General features: G+C 27.5%; 1 protein-coding gene across 3 annotated transcripts in view; it reads right to left on the reverse strand.

Annotated features, from left to right (window-relative positions):
* Positions 1-367: 367 nt before the first annotated feature.
* The window catches only part of LOC100168235 (scavenger receptor class B member 1), a 44,785-nt gene continuing 17,170 nt past the window's right edge, over positions 368-27,982 (reverse strand). For 2 of the 3 annotated variants that reach the window (XM_003247762.3, XM_001945525.5), the window contains exons 2-11: positions 17,844-18,177; positions 13,110-13,201; positions 11,981-12,141; positions 6,241-6,385; positions 5,970-6,173; positions 5,745-5,886; positions 3,193-3,441; positions 2,959-3,077; positions 2,077-2,199; positions 368-1,945 (exon numbers count right to left, since the gene is read on the reverse strand). In XM_003247762.3, the coding sequence (XP_003247810.1) occupies positions 1,628-1,945; positions 2,077-2,199; positions 2,959-3,077; positions 3,193-3,441; positions 5,745-5,886; positions 5,970-6,173; positions 6,241-6,385; positions 11,981-12,141; positions 13,110-13,201; positions 17,844-18,054 (1,764 nt within the window). In that variant the 5' untranslated portion in view covers positions 18,055-18,177 and the 3' untranslated portion in view covers positions 368-1,627. Of the gene's footprint in view, positions 1,946-2,076; positions 2,200-2,958; positions 3,078-3,192; positions 3,442-5,744; positions 5,887-5,969; positions 6,174-6,240; positions 6,386-11,980; positions 12,142-13,109; positions 13,202-17,843; positions 18,178-22,415; positions 23,038-27,982 lie in introns of those variants that run through there. The other variant, XM_008189695.3, reaches the window with a different exon arrangement.

Consider the following 27,982-nt stretch of genomic DNA (forward strand, 5'->3'; position numbering starts at 1 on the left):
AAATCTAAAATCAAAAATCCTGTGGTAAAAAATAATTCAACACTGAAAAGGTTGACATACTCTGTTCTACCTATGTTCCTACAATTATTTTTTTTGTTATGATATATATACATGATTTTTGAAAAAAAATGTCTTAGAACATGTTATTCTATTGACTAAGCTTAATTGGCCAGAAGTAATTTTTGAAAATTTAAAGTTAGACACTGACTATAGTCTATAGGTTTCTTGTATTTAGGTGAACAGATAGTGACTGCCCAACCAGAATCTCTGTACTTCTATTTCTGTACTATTTTTTATTAGATATGTATAAATAATACTTAACGAATTTAAGTTTGCACTAAATTATGTAATAAATAATAATCTCAAGTTAATTAAAAAAGATTTATTAAAAATGTTCATACAGTACAAAATATTTTTGGATAATATACATATTATATTCTGACGAAAACGTTACAATAGCAAAATAATTCTGACAGTTAATTTATTCATAGGTCATGACGTCATGTCATACCATCAATTTTCTCAATGCACCTACCCAAATTATAAATTATTTGATACATATGTTTCTAGACATAAAAATGAGTTAAAATTAATATGAAATTAATTTATTATACACTGTACATATTTTCTATTTGAATAAATAATAATAGTAAAAACACAAGTCGAATCTTATGTTAAATTAATAAGTAACACATTCTTCATAATAATGAATGTACATAATATTATGGTAACGATGAAATTGTTGCCGATGTTTGATTTTTAGATTGAGCAAATGAGTGTGCACGTAGAAAATAATCAAAAATATATTTTTCTAAATATAAATAGATATATTAATAACAACAATGAAAAAACTAAGTAATAAATGCCCTATTAATTTTAAGATTTGTCAGAAACAAAAGATCATGTATTTATATTATTTACATAATTATACTAAATTGGTAATCAACATTAAATTCTTTGTCCAGTCATAATACTATTGTGATACTAATAATTAAGTCTATTTATCATTAGATATTTAGATATTTGGCTTTACTTTATGTTGAACATAAAATTAATTTCATTTCATAAAAAAGTATTGGTATATAGTATTATATAATCAGAATTATAAAATAAGAGCACCTTAATGTTTCATTGATTTAATTTAAATCAATAGTTTGTTTATTCTTCAATGAATAAATGAAATAACTATATCACGGTTGTTAGGTATATAGCTCAACAATATTTCTAACCAAATTTTAATTCAATTGTGATTTATTTCAATTAAATTTAAATATGAGCTAAAAACTTTCAATATTTAATTCTGCCCTAAAACCAAGGCATATAATATTATGTTTGATTATTTTCGTTTATCTTATTTTATACTATATATATAAAAAAAAAAAATGTCTTCATCTATAAAATTCGTATCACAGTCCAATTTGAGAATTTGTTTGTTCTGATGTCTACATGAACATAATTAAACATTTGTGCATTTTTTCGTTATCTATATCACAGTTTAGACTACACAATAGTTTATTAGCATATCACTCGCGTCTCTTGTACGAAAAACGTAAAGGTGATGGTAGAGGTTTCCAAATTTCAAAATCATTATATAGGTACGTTAAAATATAAGTATATAGTCTTTAGTTCACGATAGAAGCTGTTGTGCGTCCACGTCCGTTTCCTGCACGGTGTTGCTTATCCGATGGTACGATTCACGGACAATCAGTAACCGATGTTGGCCGTTGACCAGGATACTGCTGCCCCTTCGTAGGATACTTTGTCTGCCGCGTTCGATGTTTTCCCGTGAAAATACAATTTGGTGATATGTGCGGACAAACACTGCGACCAGTACTAATGCACCGCCGAGGATAAGTCCGTATGTGAACAACGGCACAGCCGTGTCTACGAATGTAGTGGCCATGTATATCCAGCGATGAATGTTATCCGGCAAGTCGCTCACGCCCTGATAATAATCGAAGAAATTATTATTGTATTATGAAAATATATCATAATCAAACACGCGTATAGGTTTATCTATAAGCGCTGTAAGAAAATTTAATTCGATCAAATAATATTGTTATTATTTTCGTTTACCTCTTCAAGCCACATAATCGGAAATGTAATGCTTCTGAAGTTGGACGTCGGGTAAATATTTGATTGTTCAACTTTTAAATTGAGCTGGACCTTCACACGGGCTTCTAACGGTACTCCCAGTCTCTATAAACCATAATTATATGATATAACGTTATATATTATAATTCATGATAAATTTATATCGAATACCAGACGCTGTTAAACATATTCCTAAATAGGTATAATGATTAATTAATTTGTTCGTTGTTAATTTGAAACCTGATCGAACTTTTATATGATTATTATTTCAAAAATATTGAATTTATTATGCAAATGTTTAAATAGTTCAGAGTACTTAGACCATCTCCAACCTACAGCCCGCCAAGCTAATTGATGTTTTGAAAATATTCAATTAGATTTTATTGTTTTTAGTTTATTAATTACTAAAAATAATTCTTATATATCTTCAATTTTTTTACCTCTCTAAAAAAATTTTGGCCCACGATGTCAAAGCGTATCACAGATTTAGCACGCTGTAAAAAAATGTGGAGACCCCGGGTTTAGACTTATTTTTATTTGGAATTAACCGATTGATATTGAACTTAATTTCAATTGCCAGACTTAACTAAGAAGTTTTTTTTGGAGGAGTGGAACCAACTATATATTGGCCCTGGAATTAACCAAGAATAATATTACCACTAGGTACTTTGTACAATATGTTTTCCTTAAGTTTTTGATTAACAAAGTATAAATAAAAAAATTTTAAAAAGAACTTTTATTTCCATACAATTATTAAGTATCGAAATTAATTTATATTTAAACCAAAATATTTATAATAGGTATGTAGGCGGAATAGTCAATACTTAATATAATTGTATATTATATAAATATTATGGTACTTACGGGTTGAATTTTTAAAAATGTTTCATGTTTTTCTTGATCTGGTGAAAGGCCCTCAACATCTTCCAAAAGTTTTGGATCAGCTTTGTAGAAATGAGGAAAAGATAAGTAAACTGGAGCATCTATAAATATCAATAATTAAACTAATTTGTACTTACAATTTTCTATATGATTTATTAAAATGACTATTTTGAGCTTTTATTTATCGAATAAGTAATATTCTAAGGGTTCACTTACTAAATTGACAAGGCCCAATGTACTGCAACCCTTTAACTGTGCAGTCAGTGTCGTCTTCGCAGAAACATGCATTATCAGGATTTTTATCGACAGTTTCGAGAAGGTTGTCATCAGGCGTATAGTATCCTGCTGTAATACCATCTTTGACCACATCTTTTCGGTACCGAAGTGCCCATACTCGGCATAAATCTTTGTCATACACGTGTACTAAATCAGACTTAGTAAATTCTCTTGGAGGGAAAAATGAACCTAAAATAAAATAATTTGACTTTTTTGTAGACATAAAAATAATATTTAATGATGTTTTTTCATTATAAAACTAAAAAAATGATATAATAGTATCTATCCCCAAACGATTCCTCATTAAATAGTTTCTATACAACTAATAAGGTGTGATAACAAATCTTTTTAATCGTTTGTATTGTTCCAATGTCTTGACTATCAAAATATTGAAGACTGAAGTGGTATATTTTTTGCATAATTTTATACTAGATATTATTTTTTGATATATTACTTATGTATATATTATTACTTATTTTCGGGTTCACAATGATGAAGTTAACTAATTTAAAAAAAATAAGCTGAGTACTTATATTATATTTATGATAATTGGTTTTATATCCAAATGATTAACTAACTCATTTTGCACAGGTACCTACGTACATTTATAATTTATGAACATCTAGGTTCTATTACCTATAAAGAAATGTCATAAAAACGTCCTCAGTCACTCAAACCCTCTTATTTACGATGTGGTAACGTAGGTATTACGATTATTAGACAATCCTCCTCATCATTGTCTCAAAGAAAATCGGCCTGGTGATTTCCATTTAATTTAAAAAAATATATATTTGAAGTAGTCCTTCAATCGCGTGATCGTGTCTTGTGATTTCTTTAAGAAATTTCTATATTGTATATAAACTACAGATGGTAAATATTTTCTATCTTTAAAAAAAAAAAATTTAAAAAAAATAATAAGTAAGTAATGGAATGTTGCTAAAATTATTATTTTTTACCTATAATATTAAACATTGTGGTGAGACATTTCAGTTTTAATAAGTACATTGTCTAGTTTTGACGCATAAGTACATGACGTTTTCATCGATTTTTATGATAACAAATTACTGAAAACGTATGTAAATGTGTTACTCGTACAACATATTAAAGGCCTATTATAATAAGACCGAAACGTCACTTAGTGACTAACTAAAATTACTGTGTTATACTATGGTTAGTAAATGTATGTGAAATTAAAAAAATACATTTAAAAATAATATTACAACGGGTTAAATTAAAAACACATTATAAAATATGAAAGTTGAATTGAGTTTAGTTCGAACCTCCAGATGAATTTTAAAAACCAAACATATTAAATGTCTTAGTTTGAAATCGCGACCAGACATCATCGACAGAATGGTCATAGTTACTCATAGATTATATAAGTATTCACGTCGAAACTTATTAGTAGGTACCATCCGAAAGTTTAGGATGACCGAGGAGATGATGGGATAATATTTTTTGAACCACTACCACTCTTACCGTCAAACACACATAATATTAATCACATATAAGATAAATAATTATCACAAGATCTATATACAATATATTACATAAACATAATAATTTTTTATATTGTTGACAAATTATAATTATGAATTTTGACCAAAGATAATATATCATATTATATATAAATAAAAGATAAATTATAATTTAAAACTGATATGTTTTTTCAAAATTATAATTTAACGGTTAATTTAAGAATAGTTATGTATTATTACAACATACCTAGATTATAACACCTTATGTTATATTACTGATTGAGTAAATAGGTAATAGTAAATAATACGTCTACAATCACGAACAGTCGAAAAAAAATGCACAGAATACGTAGTCAGTAGCCTTCCGCCTCTTTGTAACTATCCCTTAGGCCATAGTCATGGTTATACATATTATTATTTTTACATCTAATGAAACTTAAGTATACATTAACTTAAAAAGTTAAAAGCAATAAATACAAATCTGAAAAAATTATAACGATTTCCGTTGTTTTTTTATGTAGGTTGGCATGAAACTATGAAATATGTAGAATGTATATAATATGACAAATTAACAACTACGTTACATAATATGATTTATAGCTCAATCTTTTCTTCTTACTATTATCAGTTAATTGTTTGAGATATGTTTATAAAGCTCAATAGTATATTAGTATGTTGAATAGATACAATCGTGCTCAATCCTCAATCGTATTTTTTATTGTAGTGTATCCAGCGTTTATTAATATGAGTAAATATTATGCATTCCTTTTGGCTATTCATTATCTAAATTCTAAGTTATATTATCTTGATAAATCGATTTTAAGTTTTAACTATATCCCATCATTACTTGTACAGTACTTAACCATCTACGTATCAACTATAGCGGCTAAAAATCAACTTTATCTGTTATCAATTATCACGATATAAATATAGGTACATTTTATATCTATACTTTTTTTTAAATACTAATCTACAAAATTCAAATATTGTATGTATTGTATATTCATTATTCACCTTCAGATGCTTTAATAGAATTACAAGATCCTTTCCAAAATGGTAACTCTTCCATTCCATTTACACGATCGAGAAGTCCAAAGTTCTCCATTCCATTATGACCCGTGTATATCGTGGAAACTTCATCTAGTGTACCATTTCGCTAAAATTGTATTCATATAATTATTATAATATTTTTCAGTATTCAAAATAAATAAATAGAAACTAAATAAATTACAAACATACCATTAAGAAAAGTCCCATTTGTTTGGGTGGTCTTTTCCCTTTTGGATAATATGAGTTTGCTAGAGAAGTTAATGGATCGTCATAACCAAAAACTAGTTGTTGGGGGGTAACATGTTTAAATGGTGTTAAACTAGAAAACCTTAAAATTGCCGAAAGTGAACTTTTTAATATTGATGGTAAACTATTTGCTTGTGTAGTCAATGTCTAAAATTAGAAAATAATTATTTGTGAATATTAAATTAATTACATTTACAAACTGTCAAAGTCTTACTAATAGAGGAATATTTGGCACAGTTAGTTTGATTTCATCATTTTTGATAACTGAAAGATGTGGCATGAATTCCAAAATTTTTTTGTGTTGGTACGTCACCGTACCGTTGTTATTAAAATGAATATTAACTTTTTCCATATTTTCTCTGAAATCGGTTAAACATTATTATTTTCAATTGTATAATAGTAGTATTGGTCAAATTTAATACAATAACAAGTACATTGAACAACGTTCCTATTTAATTTTGAGTGTTATGTAGTTATCAATAATTATAGAGGTGTGAGTAATAATTATATGAGCTATAGTACTATACTGAGAGTTATAAATAAAAACTATCCGGGGTATAGGTACATTTATTATTATTTTGAGATTTTTCAGTGTATTGTACTTCTTTGCTCTTTATCTTTTATGTATAATATGGCTTTATCCTTAACAAATACTAGCTGAATAATTTTAATAATATTTTTATTATTTCTACTAATTATTTTCTAATCATTTTTTCAAACAATATCCAAACGTTTGTTATGTTTTAATTAAGTTTTATTTGTATAAAGCATATTGATTTCTTACGGACGAATGACTATAAGAAAATATTATGTATTATAATCGGTCATTTAACAACATGATCTTTAAAGATGTTGTGATTGTCAATTTATTTTCTAAACTTGTATCATTGATGAAACTATGAAAGCAATAATCGGTTTTGAATTGTCAATACCTGTAAGAGATTCTCAATACTAGACTACCTGGGGTGATTTTTACGAATGACATAATGATGAAAGGACATACATACTTATTCAATTTTATGGCCTTCTAATCATTCTAATTTAAGTGTTGAAGGTAATATTTTGAAATTAGAAGTACAAAATAATAAAATCGGATTTGAAAATTTTATTTCTGTCTCTTTGTATGTAGAAAATACAGGAACTTGATTGAAGCAATGAAGCTTAGTATGTATACCTAGTACTCAAATACTATTCAAATACTATTAATAAATTGCAAGAATCTGTCGCATTGGTTCCTATAATAAAACCTAACATAAATGTCGGACTTCACAAACAAATTATAGGAAATGATAAGGGGGAAAATGATGATAACAATTCTTATGGAATGAACGTTAATAATAGTAAGAAAAAAAACAAATATTCAATGATAGGTATTACGCATTTTTTTAATACATAATAACGCATATATATTATGTATTTATACATAACATAAATCGTGTCAAAATGTACACAAAAATAGGGAACTTAATTACTAAACATTATACCTATATACCAATCATAAAATTACAAGGTTCCTAATAATTTCACAGATGGCCGAAATTAAATAATCATATAATGTTATATAATAAGAATAAATATTGATTTTACATATTTAGGTAATAATAATAATAATAATAATATAATACTCATCGTAATAATGATGATTTATTTTAAATATAGTTTAATGTAAACGCTCTTAACGAATGGACCTTATTACGTCACGTTTAATTCATTGTATAGCCTCTGAGGACACTATCTAGATCATACAGCATTACAGTAGGTAGGTAGTTTAATAATCTTATAGGTATAGGAAAGGTTCTGACCACTTTCTCCCAGACACTTGCTTCATACTGCTGTTATCCATCGTTCCACATTGCCATTTTTAGCTAATCATCATTGATGTCATTGTTATTTTAGCTTTTAAGTTAATGTCGAACAAATTTAATTTTCATTTATTTTTACTTACCTTAATGTATATTTTTTGTGTTAAAGTTTTAAAGCAGTGATATAGTTATATATCTATATAATTAGTATATATATAGCTATATAATTATATATGTAATATTAAATGATTAAAATATAATTGTTGGAAAATATATTAAAACAAATATAATGTTTACTGCAAACAAAATATATATATATTTAAGTTAAACAGATAAAATATTATATCATAACCATTTCTTTTAGCAATAAATTCCGTATTTTAATTATTATTCTTAAATTAATAATGTTTGATTGCTGATAAATATGTATAATAATATGTGGATATTAATTTGCAATCCCCTTAGGTATTGATGTACTAATACATATATTATTACTAAAAACAACTAAATTCCTGAGGCCCGGGTCAAGGACGGTAAGCGTCTTATGCAGACGTGATACGTAAAGTTCCCCAAGAAAAATAAAGCAGTTTTATTACAACACGTGGTAGGGTCTTTCCAATTTTACTTTTACTAAAGACGTTACATCCAGGGTCATATTTATGTTATCGAATTTCAAATAAATGAAAAGCCTATACCGTGTGACCAATACATTCAATGATATTATAGTGGTATCCAAAACACAATATATGCTTACGCGTATTGTATATCATTTTTTATTTAATGTGAATTTTATTTAAATATTTTCCAATGAGGTTGTAACTAATACGAATACGATTAATTACAATTTTAAAATAAATAAATTAGTTTCGTGGATTTTAGAGAAATAATAAATAATTGGCTTAAGTATGACTAGCATGGATAATTATTATTGTTGTTACATTTTTATTTGATATTAAGCTGTAAAAGTATTACGATCTTATAATATTTAAAATTTATAAAAACATTTATTTTATTTTAATAATTTGTGTTCGTATAGGACACAGTAATTAAATTTGGATCCTATTACTAACTCCGTATTAGTTTACTTAATCAACCTAGGACTAAAAAAATAGGTAGTTAATTTAGACTGTTGCCCCTAAAATATATCACGGCATGTATACTTACGAATAATTGATATTAATTTATTATTTTAGGATGACATTTCATGGACATTTTACCTAGCATAAATTACATGTATTGGTGCCTTATCATACATTATGTAAATAGGTAATAGCTATATAATAATAAGTTATTGCAATGTTCGTGAACTATATTTACTTACATATAATCCAGCTAAAATAATTTGCGATCTATTTAAAAGTTTCAATAATATTGCACTCTGCAGTAGTGCAAATAATATTATTTTATTTAGGTACTCACATATTATATTATAAATTATAATGCAGGATAAACACAAACCATATAGAATCAAAGAGTATTTTTCGTTTAACTTGTGTACCTACCTACCTACCTGTACAGTACCTATGCGGCTATATTAAATACGAATTTTAATTAAATGTATTATTAAGTAGGTAATGTTCATGCTAATTTCTTCAAAACAAAAACGCTTCAACAATAGTATAAATGGGTGCGTTTTGATTTCAGACCATTTAAGACTCGGTTATACCAATCTACAACAGTATATTATCAAAGGTAATTTAAAGATGTACCTACCTACTTAACGAAAATCTATAGTCTACCCATAACAGTAAGATTATATACGAATAATAGAATGATGATATAACTGCATAATAATATAATGTATTATGTAAATAAATTATTACGTACTTACAATCTATCTACATAAATGACAAATAAAACCCAGCACGTTCATGTGTCATGTAACACGATATTACGAATTTCACGTTTTTCATATATTATATTTGATATTTAGGTATAAAGGGTTTGTTTCATACAAATGTGTAAGGCCTGTTGTAGGACTACTATGTTATTTGTGCAATTCAGCACAAGGGCGTGCAGATGAGATCAAAACGTTTTCTTTAACAAGTAGAAGATTCACGAGGAGATAGATTTCAAGGATTCCACATTTATTATGAACATTTATTGTAGGATTTGGATATAATTGTCAGCTCATAAACCATTACGAGTATTTTTTTCTCGGACAACAGTTTTTTGGGTGAAATGTATTGTAGGTACCTACCTACTGAATTAACTCTTGTCGTATTTAATTGTAGACAGTGAGTCGTAGTCCATACGGGAGATACTACACTTGGTTAAATAACTTTGTCGAATATATAATATTATGACCGCGAATCGTGTTTCTAATAATAATCGGAATGCTTAGGTACTAAATAATTAATTTTGAGATATCGATCGTTTAATATTTGTTATGAATAATATTAACTTCAAGACCGATAGTAGGTAATAAGTAATAACAATTATAGTGTTTAATTTATTGTGTAATTAGGTCTTGGAAGTTTCGAAAAAACCACTATATGTGGATATTTATTATTTTTATTTTTTCCATTGATAATTTCTAGCAAGGTTTCTATAGTAGGTAGGTAAAGTGAACGTAAGCACTTTGTATTATTATTAGGTATTTAACAATTTTGAAGTATAACTATAAAAACGTAAACTAAATATTTGCTGACATAAAATTTTTAAAAAACGATGTTGATTATAACTACCTATCTGTACTAAGTACTAATTATTAGATATTAACATTTAGAAGATTCGTTAAAACTTAAAATGTTGATTAGGTATAGATTCTTGAGTATGGGTATATCCTGCAATATATCGTCTATGTGTGACTTTAGTTTCATAATAATTTAGAGTTATTGATAGATATTAACATCAATATTATATTATTACCTATAATTAAAATTCATGTAACATATACCTACGGCGCGTTAAAATATGTGGGTATAAGTTTATGTTGTATATCTAAATATTACATAGTTATAACACGTGACTAACCAATATGCATTAAAACGCATTTAATTATGTGTATTAAATTATCAGAAGTATTTAACTGTAAAGATCAGTGTAGACTGTTGAGCTCAAATAACAATAATAATAATTGTACCTATCTTTATTTAAATTAATCTAAAATTTATAGATAAGTATGTAAAGATAAATAAATAACACTTTTACCGAGATAATATGATAGATAAGTTCAAGTTTTTAAAATGTATTGTACAGTTATAACATATTGATATAATTATTTTGTGATAATCAAAATAATATAATTAAAAAATTGACGAATACGAAATAAAGTTTAGACGTTGCGAGTCTAACGTCCAATCAAAATAATATAGTAGATCGTGTTGTACTACACTGAACATTGCTTATCTTGACAGAAGGTGCCTATTTACCATACTTGAATATGATTATTTTAAGTTTGAAATATTTGAAGAAATATGGCCTGGGGTATGGGGTTTGAATTACTTATAGGTTTATAGTTTTTGTGCGTGGATATGGTTATTAATTTATTCTTAATGTGAAAGTTATTATAAAATATGTTTTGTTTTATTTAATGGAAAAAAATTTTTTCTAAAAACTGTTGGATTAATTTTAAGGTATAGTAACTATAAGGATACCTACATTTAATATTATCTACAAATAGTCAGAGATACTAAAACAGTTTAGGTTAGGGACCTATAGGGTTAGGGAGGCTATTAACATAGCCTATGGGAAATCATATTATATATTATAGCATAACTACTATTTACCTACAAAGTATTTAATTCAATACCAACACTTACTGAATTAATAGGAAACTCGTAAAGTCGTAATTATAAATAATAAATATTGTAAAGATCACAATACGAATATGCAAAACAATTAATGTCGTGTAGTATATAAAGTATTCTTACTATATTTTACACAACTAAAAAATTTAAATAATTTTTTTTCATTAATTAGGTACTTGATTAATAATTATAGTTATGTTATTCACTTATCAATTTAAAATTGGACATTTTTATCTATATAATTCCTGTATCATTTAATTTATGACATAATTTTAGTTTTATTAGCTAAATATTTTAATCAATAATAAAAATAATGATTTTTATATTTAAAATGGCTCAAACAAACAAAATGTTTAGTTTATCTTCCTGAATAAGACACGATGTATAGATAAAAACTTACCTATAAACAAATGGACCAATTTCTTGAAGTTTTGGCTTCTCACCGTTATATAAGAAGCCATCGGGATTGGTGACATTGAATATGAATACTTTTGTCAGTCTTAATACGCCGGGTTTTTGCCAGTAGTGATAACTTAAAGTGCCATTCCATATTTTCAAATTCTATAATATAATTATTATAAATTAATATAATTGAACAAGATAAATTAAATATCCAACATTTTAATATTGTGATAATTAAATCGTGAAAATAAAATGATTGACTGAATGACAAAAAAAATACATTTTATGTTTTAAAATTAGTAGTAAAATTAGGTATAATAGTCTACCAGTCTACCTATGACCTATCAGTAGAATATTTTAACTATAATTGATTAACTTATTTATATTTTTTTATTGTATAATATTATAATACAATAATAAAGGTGTTAGTTGAAGTATATGAAGTAGGAGTCTAATAAAATCATTAATTTTACTAACTTTTTTTCAAAGATTCATAAACACCTAACCGAAACCGAAATAATAAAAACTGATATTTTCAAATCAAATAGTGTTCGATATTTAATTAAAATTTAATAAGCGTTCAACGTTTTTTTAACCGTATTTTACAATGAATTTTTAAAATTATTATATATACCTATGTGATTTATTATGTATATTGTTTCATAGACAATGGTTTTGGACATTGGATGTATGCTTAATGTGCTGTATCAAGAAAGTTATATAATATATTTATAGGTATAATGTATATATGCTATAATTAGCGTCAAATTAATAACTCTCATCGATAGCTGTGATATTTAATATCACAGTTTTCAATTGTCATATCCTCGTAATCCTATGCACTATGAATATACACTAAACATTATGCAAATATCAGATTATATTATTATCAACGTGCGGTGATATGTATTTAAAATATCATTTTTGAATAGAAAGTTCAGTGCTTATTTTTTCTTTACACATTTATATTGGTAATTAGAATTTATTGTTATGTGATCTTCGTAATGAACAAATATTTGAATTTAGACATTCTCTGCGATTTCAATTGTTTAATTATTTTTATTGTGTTAGAAGCACCTGTAGTGCTGTTTCTAATATTCTTATATGATTGCTATTGTGAAAATTACCTTTAAAATTATATAATGAACCCATGGAACTGAAGACAGTATTAGTCCAGCTAGTAAAGCTACAACGCCAAATACGATGACCGCTAGTCGACCTGAAACAAATTTAAATTACATTTCTACATTTATTTTAAATTGTATAAACATAATATCATTAATTCAAATGTTAATGTAATTAAAATTTAACTACGAGACGAACTAGTCTAAAACGAGTGGTTTTAATTTTGGATTTTGGGAAGTTATGTAGATTTTTGAATTTAAATTTTTTTTATTGCTAGGTAGATTATTATTTATATTCGTCGATCCTACAAAATGATAAAAAAATTAGCCAATACAATTTTCGTCTTACTTTATTAACAATAACAGGTTTTGTATTCAAATAATTAAATATAAATTATATTAACCTTAGCCTTTAGGACTTATTGGTACCATTATACCAATATACCTACCACATGTTAATATAACTTATTTCCTACCTATATCAAATGTTAATGTATTATTACCTTCGTCGCGTCATTGCGTTATATTATATCCAAACGGTCGTGAGCGAAATTAATTTTTTTTGTCAGGTTTTTGATACTTTTTAGTTTTTTAGTGGAGAATAACTAAATTTCAACTGACTATATAGGTACTACACAAATATTTTATTCACGAAAAATATTTTTGACGTTTTTATCAATGTACCTAGTAAATAGTTTAATTTTTCTTAAATATAATTTTGTTAAAGTTCACTTTTTAGTTCCCCAGCACTTGTTAACAAACATTATAATTATTCATTACGAAAAAAAGTAACATTAATATGAAGTATGAACGGTGTACCAATATCAGTAGGTAAAAATACTAAGTGAAATTATAAACTGTTGCTTTTAATTGTATACTAAATCAATTAATTTTAAGCCAAGTTCTTTATAACAATTAAATAAAAATATTACTTAATCCGTATAATATATTAAAATATCAGTATTAATTGTGATTAGATAGATTATTAATATATAATTTTATTATAATTATATGTTATTAATTTGATATGTTTACATAATTATTTATTGTAAATTAATAACTACATTAAGTATGCCTAAAAAAAATAATCGATCCTTTTGTGACCTTAATATTATATATTATATAGTGTTTAACGAAAACATTTTTAAAAAAATGTGTAATTATAAACTACAATTGAATTCAATAATTATTTTATTTTTTTTTTTAACATTTATTTGAAAATATACAATCTGTAATAGTAGTTACAATAAGCATATGAGCTGGATTATACAGTTAACTTGGAGGCGTGAGGGGAGTAGCTACCCAGCAGTAACACTCGACGAGAAAACAATAATTATTAAAAAAATAATGAATTAATTATTAATTGTTTAAAACTTATGTTATTATTAATATTTTATTATTATTCACTATCATTGTATCATGTGATATAGTCAACTTAAAACCACATACATATTTCGACATATATTCATTGTATAACTTCCATGGTTCGGTGAAGATTATAACATTTCGCGGTCATGATTAATGAACGGCTGTACCACACACAAGGTGTATAAATAATTATAAATGTATATAATTATACAATAAGTGACAAGATAACGTGAACATATTTCGACATTTTGAAATTATTGTTGTTAAATATTTAGTAGGTAATCTAAATGTCTACAAAAATCTTAATATGACTTCTTTCAGCAATGGTCAATGCAACAACGTTTTTTATATTATTATTGTTATTTATTATGGGCGCATGGCTATTATATAGTGTTGGCTATTATATAATCATTACTGCGATTTCCCGTTACTAAATGTATGTACCTGACTATATATTATTTTTCATTCGAAAAAGGAGAAAACACAATGGCCCAGCATTCATATTTTTCGTACTTTTACTAAGGGGATTCCATCCGGTGATTTTCTGTCTTTGACTAACACACGCACAACATAGTATTTTAGACGTGTTTTGCCAAACATACCAATTGATCTGATGAAGCGATATGAATTTTAAAAACAGATTTGAATTCGTCGTCAAGTCTACTTAAAATCGATTTCCCCACTTTTTGATATTATCCCCCAAATTCCAGAAATCGTCATATTAAAAAATAGTATTTGAACATTTTTATATTTGATTTTTTGGAGAAGCTAAAATCAAAAAATCAAAATTGTGGGAAAGTCGATTGCAAGAAGTCTTGAAGACAATTTCAAATCTATTTTTAGAATTCTTATCGCTTCATTAGATCAATTGGTATGTTAGGCAAAGAATCCGTCTAAAATCCTATGTTGCGCGTGTGTTGGACAAAAACAGAAAATCACGGTATGGAACCCCCTTAAATACATATTATATTTTTAAAATGATACCTTTTGTGATTAGGGGTTATAATTGGGTCTATAATAGGCAATTTATAGTTATAGGTAATGTTTCAAATGTAAATTATTCAGATTTACAATAATTTTTTTTATTTATAATACCTACGTCATATTTTAGATAGGTACGTATCTTTAGACACGACGTTTGAATGTGTCAATATTTCTTCAAGTTGAAGAAATAATACGTACATATAGGTAGGCTGCAGGTATTTACTTTAGGTTCCAGCACACTCATTAAAAATAATACAAGGAACTGCAGTTGGTAACTTAAATAGGTAGGTACTTTATTATTCATATTATTATGATACTTGAAATCTTAAAACTCACTAGTTGGACGCTCATTGCGTAGGTTTGTGTTTCGGTCTGATAAGTGTGTTTAATAACACAGCACCAATGTCCGATGTCACAAGGTATTCTCAATTCCTCGAGATAACGTAATATTATGCATTAAGTATACTATAAATAATCATGCAGCGTACCAAACATAATAGGCTAAACTCCTAGTTACACAAGTATTATACACGCGCACAAATATAAAAAATACTCGTATATTATATTTCTCTGTTTTATTTGATCAGATATTATTATATTATTGCCACTGCCGTCTTATGATGTAAATGTTGCAGAGAACAAATGTCGATCGATATCATTCTAAAACCGATGAATATTTAATTCCATCAAAGTGTGTCAATCTCGAATTTGTATAATATCATAATGCAAGCGTAATAATTATACTCAATTTTATTATTACTTTCTCCTACCTTTGAATACTCGTTTTAAATTCGATTGACCAGCAGTTATCCCATACGTTTCCCGGTCAACAGTCGTTGCGCAATATCACAATGGAGTGCTAAAAACTTCCTCCAGCTAACAGTCATGATTATTATATAGGTACACTACTGAAGCAGTCTGCAATAATATTATTATACTATGTAGGCATGTAGCACACTGCACACAGATGGCTATGTAATAGGGCAGAGTCGATAAACCGGGTCCAGCTGATCAGCTCGTTCAGTTGACGAACGCTCGCGGTAGGTACTCTCGATTTTTATTTCCCGGTGACCTACTAAACGTATTATCTCATCGTAAACAAGTAATTCTTCTAGAAGTTTGTCGAACTCTTTCAAAAATCTAGTTAAAAATGTTACCGAACTGTATACAATTAGACACTGCCGGTCGACGTAAAATTAATTAAGAAAAAAAAACTCATCACCGAAGACTCGTATGGCGCATGGGTACGCAGTAATGGAATGAGTTTCGATATTTATAAGAATAATAATGTCCACTAATAAAATAAATTATATATTATGACGTAAAACCAGGTGTATTTTGAAATATATTATGGACCGTAAGAATACTCTACGGTCTAGTGCACTAGAATTATTCAAGAGTGATTCGTGGTGACGGTTGATATTGAGGTAATAGCTCTCTCTTGGTTACCTATTATATATCTATATTGATTTTGTGGTCATTTTTTTCTCCTTGGGTAATAATCCTTAATTAAAAAATTTATGTTTTCTTGGATTTTCTTCCTGATTTAACGACTTGATTTAGGTATACAATTTTATTTGGTATAGGTTTTATAATTATAATAGCGATAAAAAACAATATTAAAAATTATTTGTTTGAATAAAATTATGCAATTAAAAAAAAATAATTTGAAGGTATATTATTATAATCTTTACTGGGAGTATTATATTTGCTTAGCACATTGCACATTTGTTTACAATTTTTTTTTAAATGTTTACGCAATACATATTTAAAAATTACTTAGTCAAAAATTTCATATACAGAAAAAACTTATTTCAATGTGGGATATTATAATATATTTTTAAATAACATAAATTATATACATAATATTATGTACAATTGAGTTAATTTAATTGAACAATAATTTTTAATACCTATATCACTTACATTTAAAAATGTAAATGTAAATTATATTGGTGAAATATTTATGATGTTTTAAGTAAAGTGGTACCTAGGTTTAATTTAAATAAGGAAATGACACATTTTAAATAATCTTATGATATAGGTAGTGTATTCAAAGGTTAATATGTTTATCCCAGTAACTAACAGGTATGTCAAAATAATAGTTAAAAACATAGCTTTATACAGAATAACGTAGTGGTATATATATATATGGCAATGGATATTTTAATAATTGTCTGTATTAAACAGAAGAGTCAACTAATATATTACACTTTTAGTTACACTGTTTTAAATATAAGACTGCTGCGATAATAATGTTTATGTATACTATTTACATATTAATGCATTCATTTATTTATTCCTCTTTACTCGATTAGTTTGTTATCTCAAATGATTAAATGTTATTTTAACTTATGGCCGAGAAAAACGAAAATCGGTACTCACTGTTGCTGATCCGCTTTTGCTGGGAGACGAGCATGTTGATAGGTAACCCATTCCGTCTGGTGGTCCGTCTATTCGGCTGCCGATCATGACTGTACGGGTCGTTTATGTTGAAAGTCGGTATTTGCTGAAAGCTGGATGACATCCGGGGTTGTACGCCGAACAATCGATTTTTGGCCGACTGGTACGGTAACTTGATCGGGGTTAAGCCCATTTTCGTTGTTTATCGACAACGGCGGGAATCGTTGATTAAGTTCAAAACGAGTGATGTGTTCGTACGATGATCTCGCATCCCATTCGCCGTGCACTCGGGCAGCCACCTCAAGTGTGTCCGGTACTGCAATCGAGAAAAATGGACAACAATTATTAACGGACGGATACATTATAATACTATTTGTGTTTATAAAATTTGCCACCACACGAAACGCGGAGGTGATTAACAACGCATAGGTATAATGGATTAAGAGTAAAAAATATTGTATTTGGGTCATCAATTTCGGAATAATTTCGCTGACGACATCAACAACTGTCAAGCGCCCCACGTGAATGGTTGTTTTACTGGTCAGTTGTAGTTGTATTATAAATATTGTGTTGTCATTTCAAACGCGTGTACTACAGTAGATATGTAGTTTTAACAAAAGTGCACGTCGAAAAAACCAAGCTGTGCGTGTTTTTGTGTTTCGAGATGGTCACAGTGTTGTACGCAGATGTAATATACATCCTTCCTGATGGAAAATATTGTTTACCCGCTTATATTGGAACACAATTCGATACATAATATTATATTATTTTCGTTTAACGCGCCGCATATATCGCTGGCTTGTGTGAACGTAATAAACGGATCATTTCTCTGCACACGACTGCAGTGCATGTACAGTGCAATGCGATTTATAGGTACGCTTTTACGCTCGCGTTATTGTAACGTTATGAAAATAATTGACTCTCACGGAAAAAAAAAACACCGATGTGAATAATATTCTGTTTGTATAACACAACGTGTCGTATTCGCCTATACGGAAGTATATAGAATGCTTTTTTTATGATGTAAGTAACAGACGCAGCACCGCGCACAGGTTCCAAACGTATTTTTTAAACGTCTTAAAAAACGACTAATAATCTCGTCGATATATCCAGTTTTTCGAAGCGAAATGTCTATATCATAATATACGCATGGCGACTACCTACATATTTTGCACCTACTTTAAATGTTTGTACTGGGACGACGATACATATCAGGTTTAATATAACCAACATAATATTACAATGCTCCAAGTGTTCCAATACGTTGCAATTCTGAGAACGATTTTAAATCCATTTTGACCAATTGAATTATTTACCGTATTGTTAATGCATTTTAACTACTGTTCATACAGGAAATTGTTAAAGAAAATGAGACAATATAGTTTGTTCGTCGTGACCTTTTAATTTGCCATTTGCACCAGTAAGAATTCTGATGACCGTTTTATTTAATGCGATTCATAATCACTACCAACGATCATTAACATCAAACTAGGTAATGAACATTTAATTTTATACAAATTCAAATACCTTCCTATTTCAGACTTAGAAAACGTTTTTTCTTTATTTGAAAAGGTTTTATTTTCGATGATTAAATTGATTTATTTATTTACCTTTATAAATATTATCTAAATTATGAATTGAGAAATAAAGTAAAGGTAGGTAGTTAAATAATTGTGAACAATGTGCTTGTTAAATAATTAAATGCATGCAGAGTTAATTATTACCAATGGAAATTGATACTTTAATACTTACAAAAACCCAAAGTCGGATTTTTTGGTTCATTAATTTGTTATTAGGTTTTAAACAAAATATGAAATGTGAATATAAGCTGAGCCAATTTGAACATTGAGCTCGCTTATACTTCTGTCAACACTCGTCGTATTTCTTTGATGACAAGTTATATGAAAGTGATATAATATAATATTATAAAATATTGATGGTGTATCGTAAATTACACAATACATCAAATCAAGTTATTTTAGCATTATCTTAATAATAAGAAATGACTACTTAACGGTTATAATGATACAGAGTTACATCTGGTGTTTAAGAAACATGCATTACAATGTCATGTACGATATTTGTTTTTATGAAATGTTATGAGTTTGAAAAACTTAAACACCAATAGCATTTCTCCTCAATGCTTACCTTATTTCAGTGTTTATTATTAATTCTGATAATTATTTTTAATTTACCGTGTTGGTGTTAACTTTTAATTATGAGCAATAACAATCGCCATGTAATCAAACATTAAAAATATGGTTGGCGTATTATATAATTTCTAGATTAATCGTTATAATACGATTTGAAATAATTCGCTAATTGGATTCACAGGATACAGGTAGGGTATTTTATTATATTGTATTTATTTATTTTCACTGTGACCTAAATACGTTTTGTATGAGTTATATAACCAAAATCAGTATTGAAAAAATGATTTGAAGGGATGTGCCTAAGTCTATAGGTATACAGTGTTTTTTATTAACTTAAAAAATATGCATAAAATATTAATGAAATTAGGTGGTATACTTATTATTCAATACTAAATTTATAGATAGTTATAAAAGTGTCACCATTCCCTTTAGTAGGTACTCCTATTTTAATCGATTCCTGAAGGTTTCGATTTTATTTTATTATGTTTCAAAAACTACATGCCACTTCTAACAAATAATATTTTATAATATAATATTAAAAATTGTTTCTTTTCTGATACCTTCCCCCACCTAACCAGAAGATTTCGTCTAAATATTTCTCATGCCAATTGACATTTGTCTGTACACTTTTATTAATGGATTGGTTAATTTAACTACACAATAGTGTAGGTGTATGTATATTGTATAGTGTATAGTATGTGATATTAAATAACTTAATATCTAAAAAGATTGAACTAAGACTGAGATATAATATATAAGATAAGTGATCAGTTCTAATGTTTTATCGAAACAACACCTTTTCATTAACAATGCATTGTTTGAAGTTGACGTATTGGCTTATTTTATATTTAATGCGTAGTTTTAGTAGTTATAAAAGAAATATAAATTGCAAAGAACAATTAATGTATTGAATACCAAAGCTTCCAAGTAAAAATTGAATGTCATGGACCAGAGTGGTATAATATACTTGTAAATGCTTTATATAGGAATTTATAAATATATTTATTTTATGGTTATTTCAAGCTGATATTATATTATATTAATTCTAGTTTTTAACCTCGACCATGTAGTGTTCAATGTTTATAAAAAAAAAAGTCACTGGTCCAGATAAAATACGCAACGAAGCTGACGAATGATAATAATATTGTCAATTAGATATTAATTTAATGAAAACAAATCCTATTAAGTTCTCGCACTACCTATAATACCACCGTTACCGCCATTATGACAAATAATTTTTTTATTCCGTCTACGCGCATTGGCAAACGTTTTCGAGTTAATAGGCCTATGATACAATACGAACACCGAACACGCGTATATAGACGGTCTTTAAAATATTATAGAATTTCACGTGAATAATATGTTTTGGCTGTATTATGATGTCTAACCCGTTTCGTTGGAATTATTGCGAATTCGGGTCACGGTCAGACTATATCCCCTACTAAATATCAGTACCTATAGGTAAACCGGCTACCACAAAGTTTCCCCCCGTGGCGTATTTTTAATTTCGCCGCACGTCTTTCCCCGAAATTGTACGTCACCAAAACACCAAGACATCCCTTAAGGTTCAACTGCTAACCTTGATATATCATAATATTATTCATTGGCACTTCCTGTTTTGTTAAGGAAATATCCGGTTATAGTTTATAGTTTAACAATTTTATTATGTTCGTTAAACGATTACATTTATATTTTCAATGACTCTAAGAACGTATGTCGCCATTTACTTCCTATTAGTGTTTCAAGATCATCATGGGGCCAGCAGACGAGTTGATTATTATAAAATATGTTCACTTGTCATAACTACTTATTTATTGTCATGTATACTCATGTGTTAACAATATTATATATACTATATATATATATATTAAATACATTATAAACTAGCGGCAAATATACCTACTCAAAAGAACTATTACATTTATTACTGTATACGATAGTGGGTTGATAATGTAAAGGTACCTACAATATGATAACTTTGGTTAGAAATATATTATATTATGAATAATAAAAATTAAAAAGTTCTCTTAAATTATATTTCAAATAGTCGAGATCATTTTATTGTTTCACTTACATTCATACATTCTGTATGAATATTTTAAAACTTAAGCCCTACATTTTGTATAACATTCTATACTTGTGAAAATATTTTTCATATGCACATTTAAAGACGTATAGTATGTAGGGTTAAGTTTATGAAATGTAATACTAATCAAAAGAAATTAATTTTAAAAAAACCCGTTATTTTTTTAGGAAAATAAACAATAAGTAAATGACAGATAACTGTAATAAATGAATACAATTATTATTACAAAAATAATAATCATATTTCTTAAAATAATAAATTGTTTGATCTAATCCTATCCCAAAACACGAATAAATAAATTATTATGTGACTTACGGGTATAGAAATTATACATAAGTATAGGCATCCAAATAAAATCCAATAGTTATCCAAAACGAAAATGATTGTGTTCAACACTTTTATATTATTTTATTATATTCACTTTTATTTTATTTTATTATATTCACTTTTATTTTATTTTAATTTGAAACAAATATAAAAGTCTAAACAATTGAAAATAAAAGGTAATGTAGATTAAAAAAAATATAACACTGTCGCGCACTTTTTCTTAAAAGTGTATCAGTTTCGCCGGTCGACTACTGAATGGACGTAATTTATTGGATTTGTTTAGTTATAAATCAGTTGAGCCGGTCCGATGATTCATGTACGGTTTTCATCTCTTGAATAATTCGCCTACTTCCTTATGGGGTTTTTTTTATATAGAAACATTATTTTGGAATAGTATTAATGCCGGCGTATCAAACTGGTTGACCTTAGAAGGGTGTTGATGGTATAGCAGACATTTGCGTAGAATTATCGGGAAAATACACGCCATGCTATATATTTTAGTAGGTATCTAATAATAATATGCAAAACAATTTAACATACGTCATCGATGATCATAATTATTACTTTTCGGCTTGGTTATAGTTATAACAGTCTCGGAATCCTGACGTCGGCGAATGCGTACCACTTGTTGTACCAGGTGCCTATCTAGCTAGTAGCTACACATCCGACGTAGGTGATTAATTTCTCGTTGCAAATAGGTATTAATGATAATAATATTATATTATGGGGTATATACCAGGCACCACCGTCGTCGTATATATAGGTGTGGCCACAGGACTAATATTACCTGTACGGTTCTACCTATATGCCTCTGAAATCCGTCACAAATTATCGTCATGTTTGATTATCATTATTACATTACAATCTGGACGGTTGCTGTAATACCACGACCGCGTTATATGCGTACAGTATACATATTTCATAACGGCTGTCCGCGCCAACGGTCTGACATGAATAGGCGACGCTAAAAATCGTCAGGTTTTCTAAACAATGTTTTATTATTATTATTATTATAGTGCTCATAATATTACTATATTTATGCTGTGCGTACCTACTGTAATTTGTTTTCACGAATTTTTGTTTTTATTGACTATATACACTAACAACTATAACAAGGCTATACGGTTGAACTTGATTGCGTAGGTATATTATAATAATAATATGTGCGCCTCGTATTATATACCTACCTAAGTTTATGGTTTATCGTATCCTATTTCTGTGCATATAATATATATGTCCCATACAAACGATTCCGCAGTGTATAATTAATTAGCATACTGTATTATATAATATTTAGGCTTCAATGAATAATTAATAAATGTGTATATTTAATATATTATAATATAATATATAGACGTTAATCTACAGGTATTATTGTTTTACGTAAACACGCAATAGTCAAATAATAACAATCGTTCAATAATTAATATAATATAATTTTAATTCCGTGTGCGCAGTGTTATAAGTGCAGTGAGAATAATATTGTAATATCGATTTTAAATATCGTTATATTATACCTAGGTATTCGGATGTATATGCGGTGACACAGTTATTATGGATTTTCGAGTCAAGTTTAAATTATTTTTGTTACGATTTGAAATCATAATAATATCGTCCGTATCGCATTATTGTCCTGTACCGCAGAGAAGTTCGTTCACTTAAATAATCAGTTTAACTCGTCAAGAAATCGTATAGGTTACCTACGTTAAACTGGTTAGGTGCGCTGTGTTCGTTTTTATTAGCTAACGTCCAGCAGTGCTGTTCCGTGGTTTGTTCTTATTCGTCGTTTTGACGATCTTTTGTTGTACGGACTGCAGAAGAGGGAGACCTTTGTCGAGTCCAATGTATATTTAAGCCATATCAATTCAAAGTCTATTGTGTATCTTTTTGTGTGCGAACGAATAATGCGCATGAATTTATATAATAATGTTATATACCCCGTAGGTACCCACCACATCCATTATCTACAAACAGACACTGCAAAATATTATGAAAGTTTTAACTTAAATATTGTTGTATTTAGAAAATCGATTATTGATATTGATACATGTTATACCCGTACTGTTTGCGTATTTTTATTTTTATCAGATAATATATTATAATATTTTGTTCTGCCGGCGATTACACATATAATCAATAAAAGTGTATACATTGAAATATTATAAGGTCATCTTTACGCATACCCAACAATCAATAAGAGTTTTACAATGTTTTTTTTTATGTGTAATGAGATTATAACAGTATATAACTACTCGTCTATGATTATAACAATGTTTATAATAGGTTTTATTGCTATTGAGCTTAACCAAGTTATGACGTTAATAAAAACCGTTTGTTGATTTCCAAGGGTATTCAAATTATATTATTGTACGTCATCGATTTGAGAAATAAATACACATCTTCACGATCTAAAATGTTATGTTTGTGCAAATTTGAAATGAGAAAATTAAAAATTGGCAAATCAATGAAATTATTTTTTTGTATTTTATATAAAACTTGTATTAAAGTTTACTAATGGGTATTTAATATTTATATACTGCAGTCATATCGATATGGTTATAGTTATGGAGGAGTACTGTATAATAGTAGTTGTAATTTACAATATTAAATAGACAATTTTTTTTTGCATTTTAATGGAGAAAAGTGATAATTGTTATACCTATTACTGTCCGTTATATATGAATGAGCCAAATAGACGCGTACATATATGAAAGAAAAAATAAATAGTTACCTACTTACGTGTCTGTACAGTTCAATGAACGAAATCATAGATTATCGTGTGTAAATTTATTCGTATAATTTAACATTACATTTTTAAGACGTCGCGGGAAGGTCAATTTTTGTTTATTGATTACGATCGAGAAATTATTATTATGCAAAATACTGTCTACGTCAGGGCGCAGTGATTGCGGTTGTACAAAAAATGCGTATGTCAACAAATCGTCATTGTTCGTAGATAAGTACGTAATAAACCGCAGGGTTATCATGCACTAGAAGAAAACCACGCAAGAATGATACGTCTTGTGCCTCGTGTCTTATTTTCATAAAAAAAAAAAAAATTGAGGCCGTACAGGTACTTAATTATGATATATTTACGTACATCGTCGCAGCTCGCATCAGTCGCAACGCAATTATTGAGCAGTCATCATATCATATTTTTATACATTATATTATATCGTGTATTGCACGAAATAGGAAGTACACCAAACAATTCCGGTCATAACGCATTCAATATGCAAATTGACTAGGAAATTATTTTGATGTATTCGCATAAAATAATTTAACTTGAGCATTTAAATGACAAAACTGGTTACAAGGTTTATATTATACAGAAATATATAACATCATACTATTATAATATTAATAATATAATAATAATGATAATCTTTTATTATAGCCTTCTGTCTTTGTTGCAGATCTACAAATTAATTGCAACGTTTCTTGTTACTTCTTTACTTTAAATTTAATTATCCAGTACCTATCTATGTTCAGTTTATATATCAATAAATGTACATAATAATTAATATTATAATATTATGGTTCCTAAAGTTACATACCTACTGTGAAAATATTCCATCTAAAGAAAATGCGTATCTAAAAAACCTACATTTTACTAGAATCGCGGGAAATAATAAAAAATTGAAGTAATAATATAAAATACATTTTGGAATGACAATGAAATATTTTAAATGATCCTCATTTAAAAACGAATTTTGAATGCCATAATTAATTACGCTTATAAGTTATTATTTTATAATGGGTTTAAAATTGAATGTCTCAATACATGTATGTGTATATTGTCCTGCACCGAGGTGAGCGAAACGAGACGAGTTTCCAGAATCCAAACTCTGTATCCTGTCTCCTGTGATATTTATTTATTTTTTTGTTTCATTTAATGGCGTTAATGGAATTAAAACGTGGATTTTAATTGTTATATACTATTATATAGATAAAACGTGCAAAGTATATTATTATTGAACAATTACCTACATCACCCAGAAAAATTATTATTAAAAAATGTATGTTATTAATAGGTACCAAAACAAGATCTGATTAACCTTCAATGTGATCGATTTAATGATATCTATTATGAGTGTGTGCAACATATAATACATATATATATTATTATCTTAAACGTGGCTGTAAGAGACAATTATTTTGAGATTTAAGTACAAGTACATTTACTTTTTTAAACTTTAATGTGTCGATTATAAGATCATTAATGTCTCTTAATGGTTCTTGCTATATGTTAAAGGTTATTTATGTTGGTTCTTTAAAGATTTAAACAAATTGTCTGATCATTTAATCTAAGTATGAAATAAAGGTGATAATAGTTCTGTTGAAATTTGCTATAGTTTCATAGAATGAAGAATATAATATATGATTATAACCATTAAAAAGACATGTTCACCGCATGGATTATATGTATTTTACTAAATAAATATTCGATAAATGCATTATTTGTGTTATACATATTTAAACGGAATCTTAAATTATATAATAATGTGAAGTATCATTTAAAATATTGAGTGCTGTAATGATTTTGGAATTTTTTATAGTTTTATTTAAGTACATTTAGTAAGCAATTTTTTTGTTAGCAAAATATAAAATATAAATTAATAAGTCACCCAAGCAGTGTTTTAAACATACATACATGTACACTTGATATTTATAAAATTATAAACCTTATATTTATGATTTTTTTCATCTTAATGCTAATTAAAATGCATTTCGAATAATTTTGAATGTTTTATTTAAGTATTCACCCTTGAACTGTTTACCAGCTACTTAGGGATAAATAACGATAATTTTATATGGGACCTACATCATACACTACAATATATCAATTAATAATAAATTAGGTACCTACATTGATATCGTTAGATAACTATTGTAATCTTAATTTTCATAACTGCTGTGGTCAATATTAATCCTTCTTATGAGTTTGTAAACATTATTATATGATACTATTATTAAAGAGAAGATCATTAGTTCCTTATCTTAGTAGCCTCATTGACTCAATGCCATTTTTATGGAAAATACAGTGTCCCTACTGGCTACTTATAATTCACGTAGATAACAAATCTTCTATCTTAATTAATCATAGCAGTGCCCAAGTGTGTTCATTGTATTCATTTCAAATTATTTAATTACAATTAAATCGATGTGCTATCATATATATCGGTTGACCTCGATATATTAGGACTGTCTGGGTATAATTGAAGTATTTAAAAAAAACGTATTTGAAGATATTCACCAAGGACCTAAAATAATTGTAAAGGATAAAACATTATATCCAAAAGTATTGATGATTATTCTTTACAATACCTACACAATATTTTAAATATTGTTATGTAATAGTAGCCATAACACTATGCCAAAGAGTAAATAATAATATATTGATGAGCAAAAAATTAAAATATTGGTTTTTAGATGACGTGAGACTCTTAAGATTATGATTCACTTTTTATAATAAAAGTAAGTAATTTATTTTAGTTAATGGTTATCATCAGGTACACCTAATACTTTTATTATTAAAAAAAAAAATAAAACTA

The sequence above is a fragment of the Acyrthosiphon pisum genome, chromosome A1, assembly GCF_005508785.2.
Source record: "Acyrthosiphon pisum isolate AL4f chromosome A1, pea_aphid_22Mar2018_4r6ur, whole genome shotgun sequence".
In the NCBI taxonomy this organism is placed as follows: domain Eukaryota; kingdom Metazoa; phylum Arthropoda; class Insecta; order Hemiptera; family Aphididae; genus Acyrthosiphon; species Acyrthosiphon pisum.